The following is an 18,232-nucleotide window of genomic DNA, read 5'->3' on the forward strand; positions in this document are numbered from 1 at the left end:
CGGCCCAAGCCGGCGAAAATCGGGCTCCTGGGGGCGCGACTGGGCCGTTTTTTCGGCGCCGGCACGAAAAAATCGCCTGGAGGGGCCTTCCTGGGGCCGCGGGTGGAGATGCCCTAAAGAGCGACCGGGTCAAACTAATCCATCGATGTGTCCATTCGCTCCAATTATATTGGTCACTGCAATGCAGAGCTCCACGCCCATCTTGACCATTTCTCCTCCCATGCACTACAAGCGTACGTGAATCCGGACAACCGATCTCTCTATATAACCATGTATGAGTACTTGTTCTCGTCACACCCTGCACAGAGTACAGTTCAGTAAGTAGAAGGAAAAGAAGAGTCGGTTTCAGTTTCAATTTCAGTGCTCGACGATATCCATGGCTTCCAAGCATACGCTTGCCGTGGCGGTAGCACTGGCCGTCGTCTTCCTCCCGTTGCTTGCCGCATCGGCCGCCGTCCATCCCGTGGGGGATGGGACAGGGTGGACGCTCGGGTTCGACTACACCGCCTGGTCCGAGAGCAAGCAGTTCACAGTCGGTGACGCGCTAGGTAATCAATCATTCCAAGTCTTATGGCACAACAAGCATATACATTGTCTATTGCTTCAAAAAGTTCGCAAAGAAATGGAATTTGTTGCTAATCTGCATTTACCATCAGTTCTTAACAAAACTCGTGATCCTCTACCAGAAAACTGTAAAAAAGCTCGAGCTAATTGACTAATTCATCCACATACATGATTTCAGTGTTCAATTACAAAAAGGCCTTCCATAACGTGGTGGAAGTGAGTGGGCCGGACTTCAAGGCGTGTAAGAACAGCAAGGGCAACGTTGCCTGGACCTCCGGCACCGATCAGGTCCACCTCGGCGATGCAGGGAGGATGTGGTTTATCTGCACTGTAGGGAACCATTGCAAGATGGGCATGAAGCTCAACGTCACCATCCTCGCAGCAGACGCGTTTTCTCCTGCCCCTGCACCCGCTCCATGGGCGTCGTCGACTCCTCATCCTGCGTCCAAGCGGCCATTTGTTTAATTCCAAGGGATGGTATGGTTTCATGCTACATGCCGTCATGATTGGCATAGATGTGTCAATGTGAGAAACCGAGAGTGTTGAGTTGTGCATGGTTTTGTAGTCGTCTTTTCTCTCTTACTTTTGTTTGTTACATTAGCTAAAAACATATCGTTCATTGCAAGATTGTGAATTTGTGCCCTTGAAATTTCTTCATTCAAAGATTAATTCTAGTAAGGAACTCCTAAAGGATGAGAGAACTGAGAGACGGGATGGTGCCACCATGGTAATGGTTTGCGAGCTACTCCACATTCGTTCTAAACAGGTTCATGGAGTTCCGGGTTGGGGTGATCAATCTGCTCCCTAATGCATGATGACGCGTGCTGCTCGATAGGGATGTTGCTGTCATAACGCTTAATATCTTTCGGTCGAAGATGGTGGTACTACAAATTGAGTCACTTTGGACGCAAGTTGGGCACGAGAAGATGGCGTTTCAAATAATATGAGACACTATAAAGGAAATTGTGAAGTTGGATCGCTGATTGCTGGGTGGCGAACACACACACATGGAATCCTTCCCAATTATTATTGATGGACTTGCAGATTGGATTCTTTCCCTTTCCAGAGAGTTAAACCAATTCTCGCTGATGAAAATCAGGTGAATCAAGCATGACAATAACTCTTACCATGTCTCCCTAGGCTACTACCATCGCGCCTCTCACCTAATTATTAGGGATCGATGAAGCATCGATCATCTTGTTCTCGTGTCACATGCAATTATTGGGTATAGATAATATATAGTCTTTTCTAGTAGGAAACCTTCGAAACGACCAACACTCAAGACCAGGCAGGAGTCCTATTTTTCGATGGAGGCACGAGTCTAATTAACGATTACAAAAAGGGGATTCGCTTGAGCCGCTAAGATCTTCCTTGAAGATGTTCTACTACCACGTGGAGGGTCATCGTTGTGAAACTTGAGGTTTAAGCGTATGCCCTAGGCAGGGACGCATGTATGTTACTTATAGCCAGGGGAGGCGCAGATTACAGAAGGAGGCTAGGTTAGATTTAGGCGTGGATTGATCTCCAAGCTAACTACAAGGATTAGATCACAACAGCCCAACCTGTCCTAACCAGATACAACACACGCCATGCATCCTAACTAACACGGTTTATATACACACCGTGATACAATGTTTAACACTCCCCCTCAATCATGACTTATCTAAGTTGAGATTGTGTCAAAAAGCTTCTAGCTGCCTCAAAGAAAGGGGTTTAGTAAACCCATCAGAAAGTTGATCACCAGTTGGAATAAACCGAACATTCAACAACTTGTTGGCCACCCTTTCTCACACAAAGTGATAATCGATCTCGATGTGCTTTGTTCTAGCATGAAAAATGGGATTAGCGGACAAGTAGCGCCAAGATTATCACACCAAAGTGATGCTGCCCTAGGATGATGAATGCCCAACTCTGTCAGCAAATTCTGAACCCAAATAACTTCAGCAGTAGCATTAGCTAGGGCCTTGTATTCAGCCTCTGTACTTGACCGAGACACAGTAGCCTGCTTACGAGCACTCCAGGAAATGAGACCTCCAAGAAACACTGCAAAACCTCTTGTTGACTTCCTATCATCAGGACAGCCTGCCCAGTCTGCATCAGAAAAGGCACTGGCAAACATTGAGTCTGACTTACAAAGTTTGATCCCATGATCATGCGTTCTTGAAGATATATGAGTATCCTTTTTACAGCAGTCCAATGTATAGTGGTAGGAGCATGTAAAAACTGATAAATCTTATTAACTGCATAGGAAATATCTGGCCGAGTCAAGGCTAAGTACTGCAATGCTCACACAATGCTTCTATACCGGGTGGAATCCTCGGCTGAAAGTATGTCTCCATCATGAAGAGATAGTTTTTCCGAGGTGGACAGAGGTGTAGATGAAGGCTTGAACCCTTTCATTCCCATGCGCTGAAGTATTTCTTGCACATATTTTCTTAAGATGGAATAATTCCGCTTGCAACATTCTTTACCTCAATCCCAAGGAAGAAATGCAGGTTGCCTAGATCTTTAAGTGCGAAGTCCATCCTTAGATCCTTAAGGAGAGCATCAACCGCTTCAGATGAGGAACTTGTGACAATAATATCATCAACATAGATGAGCATAAAAATGGTGACTCCATGTCGATGATAAAATAATAAGGAAGTGTCTCCTTTAGAAGCAACAAAACCAAGAGACTGCAGTTTGGAGTACAAGCCATAATACTAGGCTCGAGGTGCTTGTTTCAAACCATAAAGTGCTTTATCAAGTTTGCAAACATGACGTGGTGAGGTTGAACTTTCATACCCCGGGGGCTGCCTCATGAAGACTTCCTCTTCCAGAACACCATGCAAAAACGCGTTCTTTACATCTAGCTGTCGCATGCACCAATTCCTAGAGATTGCAACTGAAAGAACTAACCAGATAGTAGTAGCGTTTACCACTGGACTAAAGGTATCCTCATAATTAGTTCCATACCTTTTTTTGAAACCTTTGGCAACCAACCGTGCCTTGTACCTGTCGATGGTGCCATCAGATTTTCTCTTAACCTTGTACACCCATTTGTAGTCGATGACATTCCTACCCTTGACTGGTGGAACCAAACACCATGTTTTGTTCTCCATAAGAGCTGAATACTCTTCATCCATCGCTCTCTTCCACTTGGAGTCAGTAAGGGCTTCTCGGAAATTCTTCGGTTCACCTATGGCACAAAAAGAACCCCAACGAACGCAACCATCTTTATAAACTTTGGGTTTATTAATACCACTTTGTGACCTTGTATGTGAAAGCACAGGAGGTGGCGGTGCTGGTTGTGCGGCTTGAATTTGCAGCCTATTAGAAGAAGCAGAAACAGTAGGATCAGAATCTGCCGCAGAAGATCCCGAATGAGCTACGACGCCAGATCCCGAGGGGAACTCTTGTAGCGTTCCAGAATCGGCATCGGCGTCCCGTGGAGAGGAGCAACTTGGCTGCGCCTGGCACGTCTCGGGGGGCCGTGGCTCACCCAAGCCGGAGCGCCCCGCTCCAGGGTCGCCACGTGGAGAGCGTGAAGCCGCAGAGGCGGTAGAACCGCCTGGCCCCTCTGGTCCCGAGGCGGGGGCTGGCCGACCAGGAGATCGCATGGCAGAGGGCCCGCCTGGCACCTCGCCTGGCCCAGCTGCAGACAGCGATCCCGAGGGGGATGCACCTGGCACCGCTGTAGCACCCGATCCCGAGGGGATTCGCCCGCCAGGATCAGCTTTGGGAGCGGCACCCTGATCTTTTGTGCTATTTGTGTGCTGCATAAAATCATCGAAATTTGCACCAATTTCTTCACTGTTTTCTTGTCCTGTTTTCTGCACACTGTTAGAAGAATTAGCATCAAAAGTATTAGTCATTGACATATGACCAGCAGGGTCCACTCCCCCTGGAACAAAAGTAGGTGATGGTAGGAGATGAGGACGCAAAAGGATGAGTTCTTTGCGAAGTTGAGCACCGGCATTGGGATGAAGACTAGCGAACGGGAAAACTTGTTCATCAAAAACAACATCTCGAGAAATGTAGACACGTCCAGAGGAGATATCTAGACATTTATATCCTTTGTGGAGGTTGCTATAACCCAAGAAAGCACATTGCTTGGAGCGAAACTCAAGTTTGTGCTTGTTGAAAGGGCGCAAATTTGGCCACATGGCATAACCAAAAATGCAAAGGAAAGTACTGTTGGGTTTAGTGCCGAAGAGATGTTCTAGTGGAGTTTGATTTTTGATGATTCTACTAGGAACACGATTAATGAGATAAACAGCGGTGAGGAACGCTTCGTCCCAAAACTTTAGTGGCATGAATGCATGAGCTAGAAGAGAGAGGCCAACCTCCACTATGTGCCTATGTTTCCTCTCAGCGGATCCATTCCGTTGATGGGCATGAGGACATGAAACGTGATGGGTAATGCCAATATGGTAAAAAAAAAAGAGTTCAACCGTTGATATTCACCACCCCAGTCCGTTTGCATGGCAATAATTTTGCGATTAAAAAGACGTTCAACATGAGCTTGAAAGAGATGAAATTTCTCAAACACATCAGACTTATTTTTGAGCAAATAGATCCAACTGAACTTGCTAAAACCATCAATAAAACTTATAGTATTTCTGTCAGCCTACAGAGATGGGTCCAGGACCCCAAACATCCAAAAAATGAGCTCTAAAGGAGCTTTGGACTCACTAGTTGAACGAGAATAAGGTAGTTGATGGATTTTGGCCATCTAACATGCATCACAAACTAAAAAATGATCTTGTTTATTTGATACGGGAAGATTGAAGTCTCAAAGGATTCTCTAAACAACCGGAAGAGAAGGATGCCCTAAATGCTTGTGCTACTGAGATGTAGATGGTTTGATTGCTCCAAGCACTTGCCATTGAGGGGCACTCTGCCGCCCGGTCACAGGAAACATGCACCATTTACTCTTGTTTTGAAGAATGGTTCTCCGGGTATCCTGATCCTTGACAAGAAAGGTTTCAAGGTGAAGTTCAATAAACACACGATTATCTTTCATAAGTTGATATGCAGAAAGAAGGCTTTGCTCGGCACCAGTAACATGGAGAATATTACTTAGATTCAACGACGCGGAGGGAGTAGATAAGACTGAGTGGCCAATATGTGCAATGTCCATACCTTGACCGCTAGTAGTGTGAATTTGCTCGTTGCCGGTGTAGCAATCGCGAACGGCAAGCTTCTCCAACTCCCCGGTGATGTGATCTGTCACACTGGTGTCGAGATACCAGTTGGTATCTACGCCATACGAGTGTGCTGCGTTGGTGGAGCGATGTTGGCCACCGCCGGCACCACCATTGTCGCCACCACTGCCTCCTACGGGATGACGGGCGTTGTTGTTGTAGCCCTTGTCATAGTGTTTTCTACAGCGCCATGCACCATGGCCTTCCTCCTTGCATATCTTGCAGCACTCGCGATCACCACGATCACCACCCTGCTTGCGCGGTGCACCACCAGAAGAGCCGCCGCTAGAGTTGTCGGGGTAGCGAGGGGCGTCAGAGTTGTTGTTGTTGTAGCCGCCACGTCCGCCGCCGTCGCCACAGCTGTAGTTGCCACCTCGGCCTCCACGAGACGCGAGATTGGCGGAGTGGTTGGAGGAGAAGGCCGCCTGCTGGGCAGCGATGCGAGCCTCAGCCGCAAGGAGCAGCGAGAAGAGCTCGGTGAGCCCGATCTGCTGGTCCATGGCGGTGCGCATGGAGATGGCGGAGACGAAGCCGTTGTAGTAGGGTTCATGCACCAAACCTTGGGGGATCTGGTCGACGAGGTCGTCTTCACCGAGGGGTTTCCCGGCAGTCGCTAGCTCGTCGGCGACGCCCTTCATCTTAGCGGCTACCGAGAGATTCCCCTTGCGTGTGCTCCCGAGGACATAACGTAGCTGGATGATGCGTGGCCTGGACTGCGAAGAAAAGCTTTGGAGCAAGGCTTGCCAGATGCTAGCGGAGGTGGTGTGGTTCGGAACTTGCATGACAACGTCACGGGAAAGAGAGGCAATCAAGAACATGAGCACCTGTTGGTCTTGAGTTACCCAGATGGCATACTCGGGGTTGGGCGTGGCGACTTTCTCCTTCTTCCCATCGGCGATTTCCTTCTCAGAGAAAAGAACATCGTTTGGCTCCTTGATCGATCCGTCGAGGTAGCCCATCATGCCCGCCGCCTTGACGTGCAGTAGGACTTGCGCCTTCCTGACCAGGAAGTTCTCCCTGGTTAACTTCTCAGTGATGATGTGGCCGAGAGCTGCGAGGGAAGGGGTGGCCATGGCAACGGGAGAGGAGGAAGACGACATGACCAAGATGTATTGGAAGAGAGAGGCTCTGTATACCATGTGAAACTTGAGGCTTAAGCGTATGCCTTAGGCAGGGACGCATGCATGTTACTTATAGCCAGGGGAGGCGCGGATTACAGAAGGAGGTTAGGTTCGGTTTAGGCGTGGATTGATCTCCAAGCTAACTACAAGGATCAGATTACAACAACCCAACCTATCCTAACCAGATACAACACACGCCACGCATCCTAACTAACACGGTTTATACACACACCGTGATACAATGTTTAACAATCGTAACATCGACGAGCCTGGCCAGCCCAAGTGTCCATCTCCAATTACACCAAAAACATCTATACCTTCTAATAAAGCAAGGTGCATTTTCATTAATTTTTGGTCAGTTCACATTATGGAATTATTTTCTTATGTACCTATCTGAGGTGGTACTAAAAACTTTGTCCGTCCATGCATAATTTTTTTGGTTGGGCCTCCAAACCATGGAGTCAAGGGGCCTGCTTCGAATCCTTTTTTTTCCTTCGACTAAGGGGAACGGAGAGTCAATCCCTCACATGGGCCAAGGGGCCTGCTGCACATCTTTCTTTTTCCTTCAATTGGGCCGCAAGAAAAAAGAATGCACAAGAAAAATAATGTTCTTTCTGTAACCTGCGCTCTGAGTAGGCCAACTGCAATTTACATAACGCAAGTTGCTTTGGACCTCTGCTGAACCTACAAAGCAAATCACCAACTCAAAAAGTCAGCTCTTTCTATCGTTATTAAATAATATCATCTCGCCCAGTTTGAACCAAAAATACCAATTTATATACATCTTTGAGTTCCCTGCTATTGATCAACTCAATAAGTTGGCTTAGGAATCAATAAGCGGAGGATGAGGATGATTACGGGAGAAGAAGAAAATGAGTCCCGCTAAAGGAAGGAAGGAATATGATGTTTTTTTTTAGAAAAGAGGCGCTTGCCGGCCTTAAACTGAGACCCTTACAAATCCAACAAGTTGGCCAAATGGCTATAGTAAGCAACAGAAAAGGAAGTAGCTCTAAAACAGGAAAAAAAAGAGGGATACATGTCCGAAGGCGGATGCACGCAGCGCTAGTAAAGGTGGAGGGTGTCTGTGATAGCTGTCAAGGTAGTTGTGGGCGGCATGAAGAAGGCATGCCGGTGATGTCCCTATGTCGAGCGTCAAAGTTCAGTGCATCTTGCCCGCACCCCTTTGACGAGCTCCTCCCTGACTCCTTTGTCCTGTCGTTTTGCGAGTAACTTTCATAGCTGCAAGAAAGATACCATTTTGTATAATAGATCAGCCGGATGTCTGACAAATACTCCCTCTATCAATGCTTTCGTTCCTCGTGGTCCAAAGTGACCAAGCAATAGCCCCAAATCCTAGCCATGTAATCCTCCTATCCCTCCCGGTAGTGGATGATGCAAGCCGGTAGGAATATGCTGGTCCTATGTGGGCTATTTAAGTGATGAGCAAATAAACAGCTTGCTACACCAAAAACATGCGTCAAACTAAGACCACGCGCTTAGTTTTACACGACCAAACAATGAGCATCCGTGAGACTGATGCTGCGTATCCTCTGTTACGATGAAGCCAATGCAATACTAAATTTGGCGCCACACTGACGCATTCAACTCCTGACACCATTGCGCCATCAGCAAGCTCCAGTAAGAGACAAGACGCGCTCCAGTGCCAACGGTGATTACAACGTATATATATGTACCTGATTACTATATATACATGCAAAGCCAGAGCTAGAGGCACAACACACGATCGACCTGCATCCATCTAGCAGCAAGCAAGGAGAGCTAGCTATTGGATTATCTCGATCGCAAGGTTTGCTGCTTGCTCAGTAATGGCTTTCAAGCAGATGCTCGTCGCCGTGGTCGCTGCGGCCGCCCTCGCCGTGTCGTTCTTCCCAGGGCTCGCCGTCGCCACGGAGCACATGGTCGGCGATGACAGGGGCTGGACCCTCAATTTCAACTACACGGCCTGGGCCGAGACAAAGCAGTTCGTCGTCGGCGACACGCTAGGTAATGACATGTACGCTTGATCGCTCCACGATCACCTCCGTTTATCCATTCCGTCCACGCGTACGCTTGATCGCTCCATTTTCTATGCGACGCGAAGCTAATTTCGTGCTAACTATATTGATCGCAGTGTTCATGTACAACATCGCCGCCCACAATGTGGTGGAGGTGGGCGGGCCGGACTTCCTCTCGTGCACCAAGCCGGCCAACGCCGTCGTCTGGACCTCCGGCGAGGACCGCGTCACGCTCGACAAGGCCGGACGCAGGTGGTTCTTCTGCGCCGTCGGCCAGCACTGCCAGAACGGCATGAAGCTCAAGATCACCGTCCTCGAGACCGGTGCACCAACTCCCCAGCCGGCCCCGTTCGCATAATAAAAGCTGGGGTACCCAAATTGTCAACACATGAGGGGCCCGTTCAAAGGCCACATCATCTATATACCATTTAATAAAGGATGATGTATTTTTTTCTCGATTTTTTGTCTGTCTACGCATTTGACAATTAGAATTTTCGTCCATCCATTCATAAAGTTTCCTACATGGCTAGTCTGGCCTCTCGACCAGTAACTGTGCGTTGCTGGGCCTACACGTCTCTTTCCTAGAGACCGTGAAAAATAAGTTGCCCTCCGTGAGGAATCAAACTGAGGACACTACGATCCGATCTCATGAGCCGCTAGGAAAGAGCTCTCCTAGCATTCTTCCATTCTAGTCTGGCACCAACAGTCAAACTAGGAGCTCAACGGCCACCTCTTACTACGAATTTGTTTTCATTTCAATGTGCGAGGATGGACTCGCGCAGGAGGACGACGCTGTCTGGCGTCGTGATGGCGTTGATGGCAGAGAGACCTGGCACGGTAGATGTGCAACAGTACAACTCTGAAGATGGATTGGTGGCAGGTGGCTGCGGCGGCATACCCGGCAGACGTCCTGGTTGAGGAGTGCGCCGGACTGGTACCCGGCAGGCGTCCTGGTTGGGACCTCTGGTCTTAAATATTTAGGTTTGGCTGCGATGTCTGTTTGGTATTAGGCACAGGCTATCATAGCCCCTTCATCAACTAGATATGAGTAGCGACAGTTGTTGCTTAGACGGTGGCTTTATTCTGACTGTTGTATGACTTTGTAGGGTCTTATGTGAATAATTAATAAAGTGGCCGCATGCATCGCCCAGATGCAGAGGCCGGGGGTCCTCCTCATTTTCTAAAAATAATAATAATAAGATAAGCTCTTGAGAAGAGACCAGCCACCGTCAGGGTTCCTCTTGCCTCCCGCTGGCGCCGGTCTGCCTCTTCTCCTGTGACCTTACGGCCATGGAGATGTGGTGGATCTTAGCCCTGGCCGGCGGGATGCTTCGTTTTTGAATGTTTTTCTGAGTTTTTTTAGGGTTTGTGTCCTGCTCTGAGAGACAGAATGATGGCGGCTCTCTAAAGTTGGAATAAGATTCTTCCCTATCTAGCCCCCGTCCCGGTGAAGTTTCTAGTGTCATCGGAAGGCATGTGAAGGTTTGTCTCCGGCGGATCTCGCGGGATTTGGTCGGTGTTTGCCTTCAGTGGAACCACGTGCATCTAGTCTTTGTTCGTGTGCCTGCAGGTTGGATCCTTCCAATCTAAGATCTCGTACAATGTTACGTGCTTAGGGATGTGCTTAAAAAATAAACAGGTTTTTTTTTGAAGCACCAATGTCTATTTCTACAGGAAAGACGTCTAATTAAACGTCTACCCTCTACAAATAAGCATCGATGCTTAAAGAAAAACTGGTTTCTTACTCTAAGCACCTTCTCTAAGCGTCTTGCATTGTACAAGTCATAAGCTTCTCTACAACGGCGGCGATTGTTGTTCTGCTGCGCTGGTCCTATAGGGCTTTAGCACAACGACTTTTCGATTGTCTACTACAACAAGTTTTGTCTGGCTCCACGGATGAAGGGGCGATGAAAGCGACGTGCCTTCGGCTTGTTTCAGTGCTTGTAGTCATCGCTAGGTGATCTACGGATCAGGATGTAATTCTTATTATTTCTAGTATTCATTGTACTATCGTGATTGGTGATGAATAGATTGGAAGTTCCCCACAATAAAAAAAACAACAACTGAGGTACATATCTTTAATGTTCTGTTGCATTGGTCCTATAGGGTCTTAGCACAACGACTTTCCTACTCTCTACTACAACAAGATTTATTCAACACATAATTTTGTTATCAACTTCATAGCTGAATTGGATCAACTAAATGCGCAGCTAGAACCTCCCCTATGGACGGCTCCTGAACAAGCAAACCAGAACTTCAAATGGATCCAGCCGCGCTGAGGGTTCAATAAAGATAAATGTTGACGCTGTAATTTCCATCAATCATAATGTGGGTACGGCTGCTGCTGTGTGTCAGGGACCGTGACGACGTTTACTTGGGCTCTTCCGTGTTGGTCATTCATGGCTTGATGGATCCGCCGACGTTAGAAGCTATTGCATGCAGGAGTGTCTTTTTTTGGCGAAAGATTTTGGGATCCTAGAGCATCTCCGGCCGTTGGCCCCTCAGGGGGCGCCTAAAATTACTGTCTGGGAACGAGCCGGCGTGAAAAAACGGTGGTCTAGCTGGCGACGATCCGCATTGTGCTCACTCTGGCCTGCTCGCGTGGCTGGCTGGTGCACCAGCTTGACATGAAGAACGCCTTCTTCACAATGTTCTCAACGAGTAAGTGTATTGCTACCAGCCGGCCGGTTTTGTCAGACGATGCTCACCGTCACCATGTTTGCCGCCTCTTCAAGTCACTTTACGACCTCAAGCAGGGGCTTCGGGCATGGTTCCACCGCTTCACTGCCTTTGCCGCCACCATTGACTTCACTACATCACGCTTGGACGCTTCCATGTTCATCCTACGGCGGGGTGCTGACGCTGCCCATATTCTCCTGTACGTTCCTGATATCGTACTTGTGGCGTCCACACCGGCACTTCTTTGCTCCATCGTCGATCAACTACAACGCGAGTTTGCCATGACAGACATGGGCGGCATCTGTGTGCAGCGTACATCGCGGGGTTTTTTCCTCAACCAAGCCCCGTATGCAGAGGAGCTTCTTCGCTGCGCCGACATGTCCCAATGCCATGCTGCTTCCACGCTAGTTGACACGGCGCCCAAAGTCCCCGCCGACGCTGGCACCCCGTGTCCGACCCGTCTGAGTATCGCAGCCTAGCCGGAGGCTTCCAATATCTCACCATGACTCGTCCAGATCTGGCATACGCGGTGCAACAGGCTTGCCTACATATGCATGATCCGCGGGACAATCACCTCGCCGTCATCAAAGGTATTCTACACTATGTTCGCGGCATACTTCACCACGGTCTGCTCCTCCCAGCTTCTTCTTCGACAGACATAGTCGCGTATTCAAACGCGGACGGGGTCGGGTGCCCTGATACCCGTCGGCCGACCTCTGGTTACTGCGTATACCTTGGTGACACGCTCGTCAACTGGCCCTCCAAGCGACATGCTATTGTCGCTTGATCCAGTGCAGAAGCAGAGTACCACGTTGTCGCCAATGATGTCGCTGATTGTGTTGGGCTGCGTCAATTGCTTGGTGAGCTTGCCATCTTCCCCCGAAGGCCACTATCATTTACTGCGACAATGTTTCTGTTGTGTATATGTCCACCAATCCAGTACATCATCGGAGGACAAAACACATAGAGCTCGACATTCATTTCGTTTGAGAAAAGGTGGCCCTTGGCGAGTTCCGTGTTGTACATGTTCCAACAGCTCGCCGATATCATGACTAAGGGTTTGCCAACATCTGTTTTCCAGAGCTTCAAGTCCAGTCTCCATGTCTCCCCGGGCATCGACGACACGACTGTTAGAAGGGAGAGAGAGATTGGTGGAATAGTTGATGTATTGCTTGAGCCCCGTGGGCATATATATAGAAGTACAATGACCAACTTGGAGTACAAGATAAGGCAGGACCAAATCCTAGTCTATCATATACTTTCTAATAATCTTATACTCAACATCCCCCCGCAGTCACAATAGTAGCGACGCAGACGGTGAGACTGGAGAATAATCCAAAGGCAAGCCGATGGACACCCCCCCCTCCCTAGTCGTAACGGTCGATGCATCGCGGAGTCGTGGCTGGAGTGAAAACCGACGAGGTTGCTCAAGCAGGCGGTAGCCCTTGGTGTCGTTTGTCGATGTAGCCGAGAGCGTGGGTGGTGGAGCCATGGTCGAGGCCGTGCGAAGAATGCCGTGGTCGATGTCGAGTCGGGGTAGCCGGTGTCGAGAAAGTCGCCGTGGAGCCGCGGGCGCAAGGAGGCGCTGAGTTAGTCATAGGCGCAGAAGTGTCGAAGTAGTGGTGCGCCGGGAAGAAGACGTTCTTGACGACGCGTTGCGTCGGGGTTGCCAACCCCGAGGACACATCATAGACAAAGGCAGGCGTCGGTGTTTCCAGCACCGGGCATGCGTAGATGGACGAAGACAAAGTTGACAAAGCGCCGCACCAGGCTTGCCAGGCCCGAGAACACGTCGTGGATGAAGGCACGCGTCGGAGTTGCCAGCACCGGGCATGCGTAGACTGGGACCTGCACGAGCTGTGCGCTAGGTCAAAGAAGTCGGATAGGCCAGCAGAGAAGGACTCAACGACTGTTGCGGCACCAATCAGTGCGGCGTCGATGTCGCCCGCGGTTGTAGGAGTAGACGAAGTGGTCGGGGTAGAAGATGATGATGCTAGCGACGAGCTGGTGCTGGACGAAGACGAACGGGGTGGATGGGCGGCTGCAGCGGATATGGGAGTAGCAGCGGCAGCGGCCAAAGTAGAGCGGCGGCGGTGGCCTGACAGCGGCGACGGCGGCTAGGTTAGGAGCACGGCGGTGGTGCTTGAAGTAGGCGAAGAATCCTGACAGCGTGACAAAGACCGGCGCGGACGGTGGTGTTCCCGCGCCAAGGGAGGTGGCGCGGCGCATACCACGAGAAGTCGACGCGCAGCGATGGCGGTGGACCGCGGGACGCGGCACTAATGCCCGAAGGGGCGACGCAGCGGCGGCGGGCAGGTCAGGGCAACGGCGAAAGACCTTGGGGCAATTGTAGGGACCGCGGGTCGTGGCACTACAGCCCGAAGGGGTGGCGAAGCGCAGGTCGGTGCAACCGCGGGGACGGCCTCGGGACAGCGGCGTGGACCGCGTGCCACGCTCGCTACGGTTCGATCGGGCGACACAGCGGCAGCGCAAGGGTTGGTGCAGCCACGGGGACGGCCTGGAGCGGACGGCCCTGCGGCTGCGGTAGACCGCGGGCCACGGCACTACGGCCCGAAGGGGCCACGCAGCGGTGACGCGGGTCAGTGCAGCCAGGAGAAGAACCACGGGGCGATGGCGCTGCGGCCTGATGGGGCGACGCAGCGGCAGCCCGTTGCTCGATCGGTAGAGGGGAGCGCTGAACTCGGGACAGTCTTCACGGGGCTTGCGTAGGCGCACGCAATCGACGGGTCAGGTCGGTCGCATGACATAGATGAGGTGGGTCGCGGCGGCGGGCGGGTGATCAATCCGATCGCGCGTGAGGTCGGGGACGCTGCTCGGTGGAGACGGGGTTGCGGCGGAGCCCGAGATGACGCCGACAACGATGGACGACGTGGGACGACGTGCGGACGAGCGCGTCAGCACCGGCACCCAGGCCACCAAAGCAGCGTCGGCGCTCGGGCAGCGATGCCCGGGCGACCAATGGAGCAGCGGCGCCCGAGCTCAGGGTAGCTGACGGGCCTGACGCAGCCGGGGAAGGCCGGCGAGGCAACGCGTAGGGCCGCCGTGTAGACGGGAGGCGTGGATCGATTGGCGGGCCGACGCACAAGCGGCGGCTATGATTGGCAGCCGCATGGTGCGAGGCCGCGGGTGTAGGCGGTGCAGGTGTCCCGTTCGAAGCAGAGCGATGACAGCCGGCGCAGGGCGACAGGCGGGCCGGCACGCAGACGACGGGCCTTGAGGGGCCGCATGTCGCGCGAGGCCGCCGATCGGTGTAGTAGCCGGCCGGTCGTGCCGGTGTCGTAGTAGAGGCGCGGGGTGTCGATGGCCGAGGCGGGCAACGCAAACCGATCAAGTATAGATCGGAAAACCAAAAAGAAAAACGCTGACCAAAACGATCAGCGAGAGAGCCAAAAAACCCGAGGCAAGGGCTCGGGAAAAAGACTCTCTAGGACAACCGGTCAACCCGACCGGCGGACGAACACTAGGTACGGGCGGCGCGGCCGCCGGCGGCGGTCATGGAGGCCTGTCGCCCGGGGACAGCATGCGGGTGCGGAAGCGGCGGCGGCTAGTGTTTAGAACCCGGAAACCGATACCATGTCAGAAGGGAGAGAGAGATTGGTGGAATAGTTGATGTATTGCTTGAGCCTCGTGAACATATATATAGAAGTACAATGACTAACTTGGAGTAGAAGACAAGGCATGACCAAATTCTAATCTATCCTATACTTTCTAATAATCTATACTCAACAACGGCTGCTGCAGAGTGTTAGCGAACGTGCTTCTATAGTGGTCCCATTCTTTAGACTAGACTTGTGTAATTCTGTTGTACAACATGTATATATATACCTGTGTAACCTCAAGTGATCATCAAGCAAAGTATTGCACGGTCTCTCTCTACCCTCGTTCAGACTTCACCAATTGGCCTTGACGATGTTCTTCTGCCACGGGGAGTATCATCCCTAACATCGACGACGAACCTGGCCGGCCCAAATGTCCAACTACGTTACACTACTAACATGTGCCAAAGCTAGACCACGTCTCACCCATCAAACAGGTCGAGGAGGACAACGTTTTATTTTACACGACCAAATAATCAGCATCTGCGTCATACTGTTCCGCTGTTCCGATTAAACCAAGGCAATGCTACATTTGGCACCACACGGACGCATTCAACTCGTCACACCATTGCCGCCATCGGCCAGCTGCCAGCTGATAGCTCCAGTGCCAACGGTGATTACTATACGTATACGTACGTATAGTCATCACTGGCTCTGTCTCCCCCTCCCTATATATACATGCAAAGCCGGAGCTAGAAGCACAACACACGAGCTGCATCCATCCCATCACAGGACCCTTTCCCTTTAGCAACAAGCCAGCCTTGGCCTGTGACGCTAGCTTTGCTGCTTACTCAGTCCGTGATGGCGTCCAAGCAGATGCTCGTCGCCGTGTTCGCCGCGGTTGCCCTCGCCGTGGCCTTCCTCCCGGGGCTCGCCGTCGCCACGGAGCACATGGTCGGCGACGACAAGGGCTGGACCCTCAACTTCAACTACACGGCCTGGGCCGAGACCAAGCAGTTCGTCGTCGGAGACACGCTAGGTAATTACATACCTCCGTCAATCCTTTCCGGCCAAGCGTACGCTTGATCGCTCCATTTTCTTTGCGAAGCGGAACTAATTTCATGCGAACTGTATCGATCGCAGTGTTCAAGTACAACAGCGCCGTTCACAATCTGGTGGAGGTGGGCGGGCCGGACTTCCTCTCGTGCAACGAGCCGGCCAACGCCGTCGTCTTGACCTCCGGCGAGGACCGGGTCACGCTCGACAAGGCCGGACGCAAGTGGTTCCTCTGCGCCGTCGGCCAGCACTGCCAGAACGGCATGAAGCTCAAGATCACCATCCTCGAGACCCCCGCGCCGACTCCCCAGCCAGCCCCGACCAACCCTGCTGGCAAGCTGCAGGCGCGCTTCGGTGAGGCAGCGGCCGCGGTCACTGCGCTCGCCATGGCCGTGCTCGTGCTCTAGGCTACAACCCCCATCGATCTTCTATATATGTGAGCGACCGAGAGCGTCGCGTCGTGTTTTTTTTATGTATTTGTGTATGTGGTCGTGCTGCTTGTTATGTATCAGCATTTTCGTTGTTGTTTCTAATTTGAGCCCTTGCATTTTTCTTCGGCCAAAGATTAATTTCATTTTATTAGTAAAGTTATCAGTGTTGAACAAGATAGATGATGTCACCGACATGTAAACGTATTAATTTTTTCTAAATTGAATTACTTTAACCCGAGTGTCGAAATCAAAAAAGTAAATGACCGTTGTGTTCCTCACGAATAAGATCTTGGAAACTAGTTCACCTTTTTTTTTGGAAAATGAGGATAAACCCCCGGCCTCTGCATCTGGACGATGCATGCGGCCATCTTATTAATTATTCGTAGAGACCATACAAAGTAATACATCAGTGAGACTCAAGCCACCATCTAGGCAACACATGTTGCTACTCCTATCTCATTGATGGAGGTACGCCGAATATCCGGGCCTAAAACCAAACGGACATCGCACCAAACCCTAACATCTAAAACCGGATGCCCCAGTCTAACCACATACCAGGACCGAGGCACTCTCAGAGTCTGCCGCCGCCATCTTCCGCCGGCCCATCTCTAGAGCAGCAACTGACCCATCGACCTTGCCTGGCCTGCCATCGACGACACCACGACGCCAGACAACTCCACCATCCTGCATGAATCCGTCCACACGCGCCCGTCGCCGAACCTCCGCGGCACCATGCCACCGGGATCCGCCGTCGGCCTTGTGGTGGATGAGACACCGCTCTTCCGCTTGTCCTGTCCAACTAGCACTTGCTTCAAAACGATGCCCTAACGAGGGACAGCGGCATCAAAGGTACCATCATCGTATGATCTGGTAGATCCAGATCTAGGGTTTCCCCAGGAGCATCAAGAGTGGGGTGCCACGACCTGCAACAACGATGCCTCGAGAAGGGAACAACGTCATAGACGCCGCCATCCTCCGCCATGACCGAAGTCGGCGCGATTTTCACCGGAAGTCGCATCCCCCCAACCTCGCAGCTGGCTGGAACCGAATGGAGCCTCGCCGTGGAGACGAGGACCGCCGTTGGCATGCCGGCAGGGAGCCTCCAGCCACCCCTCACTGGTCCTCCTCACGCAACCTGCCGGCCAAGGCCGCATCGAGACGGATCTTGACAGGACGCCAGATCCGCAGCCATCGAAGTCACCCGGCCATGTAGGTTCCCATCGTCACCGCACAGCAGGGACGCCGCCCTGACTGCCGCCCCCGGCCTCCCCTCTTGAGACGCCGCCTCCGTCTCATCGGATCTGCCGCAGCGACCACCCGCCCTGGATCATGCAGGGCTCGCCGCCACTACAGCCTTTGCCAGCGGCAGCGGCGGCTGGGGATGAAGGAGCGGGGAGGGGCTGGCGCCGCCCGAGGGGAGGTGACGCGAGGGGGAGGGGAAACTAGTTCACCCGAGGACATATTCCGATAAATATTTTCAAAACACAACTTCGTGTCACCAAAAGAAAGTTTCTAATCGCCGCTCAGATTGAGAATGCCTCGCAGACTGTTTTCGCCCTCGCGAACGGAAAGTAAGGGCGGCGGTTCCAGGGTGCCCGGCGGTGATTCCACTGCTCCCCTTCC

The 18,232-nt window shown here is 51.7% G+C and overlaps 2 protein-coding genes and 1 pseudogene across 2 annotated transcripts; all 3 read left to right on the forward strand.

The window, feature by feature from the left end:
• Window positions 1–376: 376 nt before the first annotated feature.
• LOC123117133 (mavicyanin-like) lies at window positions 377–1,029 on the forward strand. The gene is made up of 2 exons (XM_044537962.1): window positions 377–548; window positions 743–1,029. The coding sequence occupies exons 1-2, from the start codon at window positions 377–379 to the stop codon at window positions 1,027–1,029; spliced, it is 459 nt and encodes a 152-aa protein (XP_044393897.1).
• A 7,668-nt stretch (window positions 1,030–8,697) lies between these two features.
• LOC123117134 (blue copper protein 1a-like) lies at window positions 8,698–9,244 on the forward strand (annotated as a pseudogene).
• A 6,724-nt stretch (window positions 9,245–15,968) lies between these two features.
• Window positions 15,969–16,585, forward strand: LOC123117135 (blue copper protein 1a-like). The gene is made up of 2 exons (XM_044537963.1): window positions 15,969–16,161; window positions 16,266–16,585. Exons 1-2 carry the CDS (start codon window positions 15,984–15,986, stop codon window positions 16,583–16,585), a joined length of 498 nt encoding a protein of 165 aa, XP_044393898.1. The 5' UTR covers window positions 15,969–15,983.
• The last annotated feature ends 1,647 nt before the right edge of the window (window positions 16,586–18,232 follow it).

The sequence above is a fragment of the Triticum aestivum genome, chromosome 5B (assembly GCF_018294505.1).
Source record: "Triticum aestivum cultivar Chinese Spring chromosome 5B, IWGSC CS RefSeq v2.1, whole genome shotgun sequence".
Lineage (NCBI taxonomy): Eukaryota > Viridiplantae > Streptophyta > Magnoliopsida > Poales > Poaceae > Triticum > Triticum aestivum.

Coding starts and splice junctions, on each gene's coding strand:
- LOC123117135 (XM_044537963.1), top strand. CDS start 15,984: ATGGCGTCCAAGCAGATGCTCGTCGCCGTGTTCGCCGCGGTTGCCCTC. Junction 16,162..16,265: donor CGTCGTCGGAGACACGCTAG/GTAATTACATAC, acceptor TATCGATCGCAG/TGTTCAAGTACAACAGCGCC.
- LOC123117133 (XM_044537962.1), top strand. CDS start 377: ATGGCTTCCAAGCATACGCTTGCCGTGGCGGTAGCACTGGCCGTCGTC. Junction 549..742: donor CACAGTCGGTGACGCGCTAG/GTAATCAATCAT, acceptor ACATGATTTCAG/TGTTCAATTACAAAAAGGCC.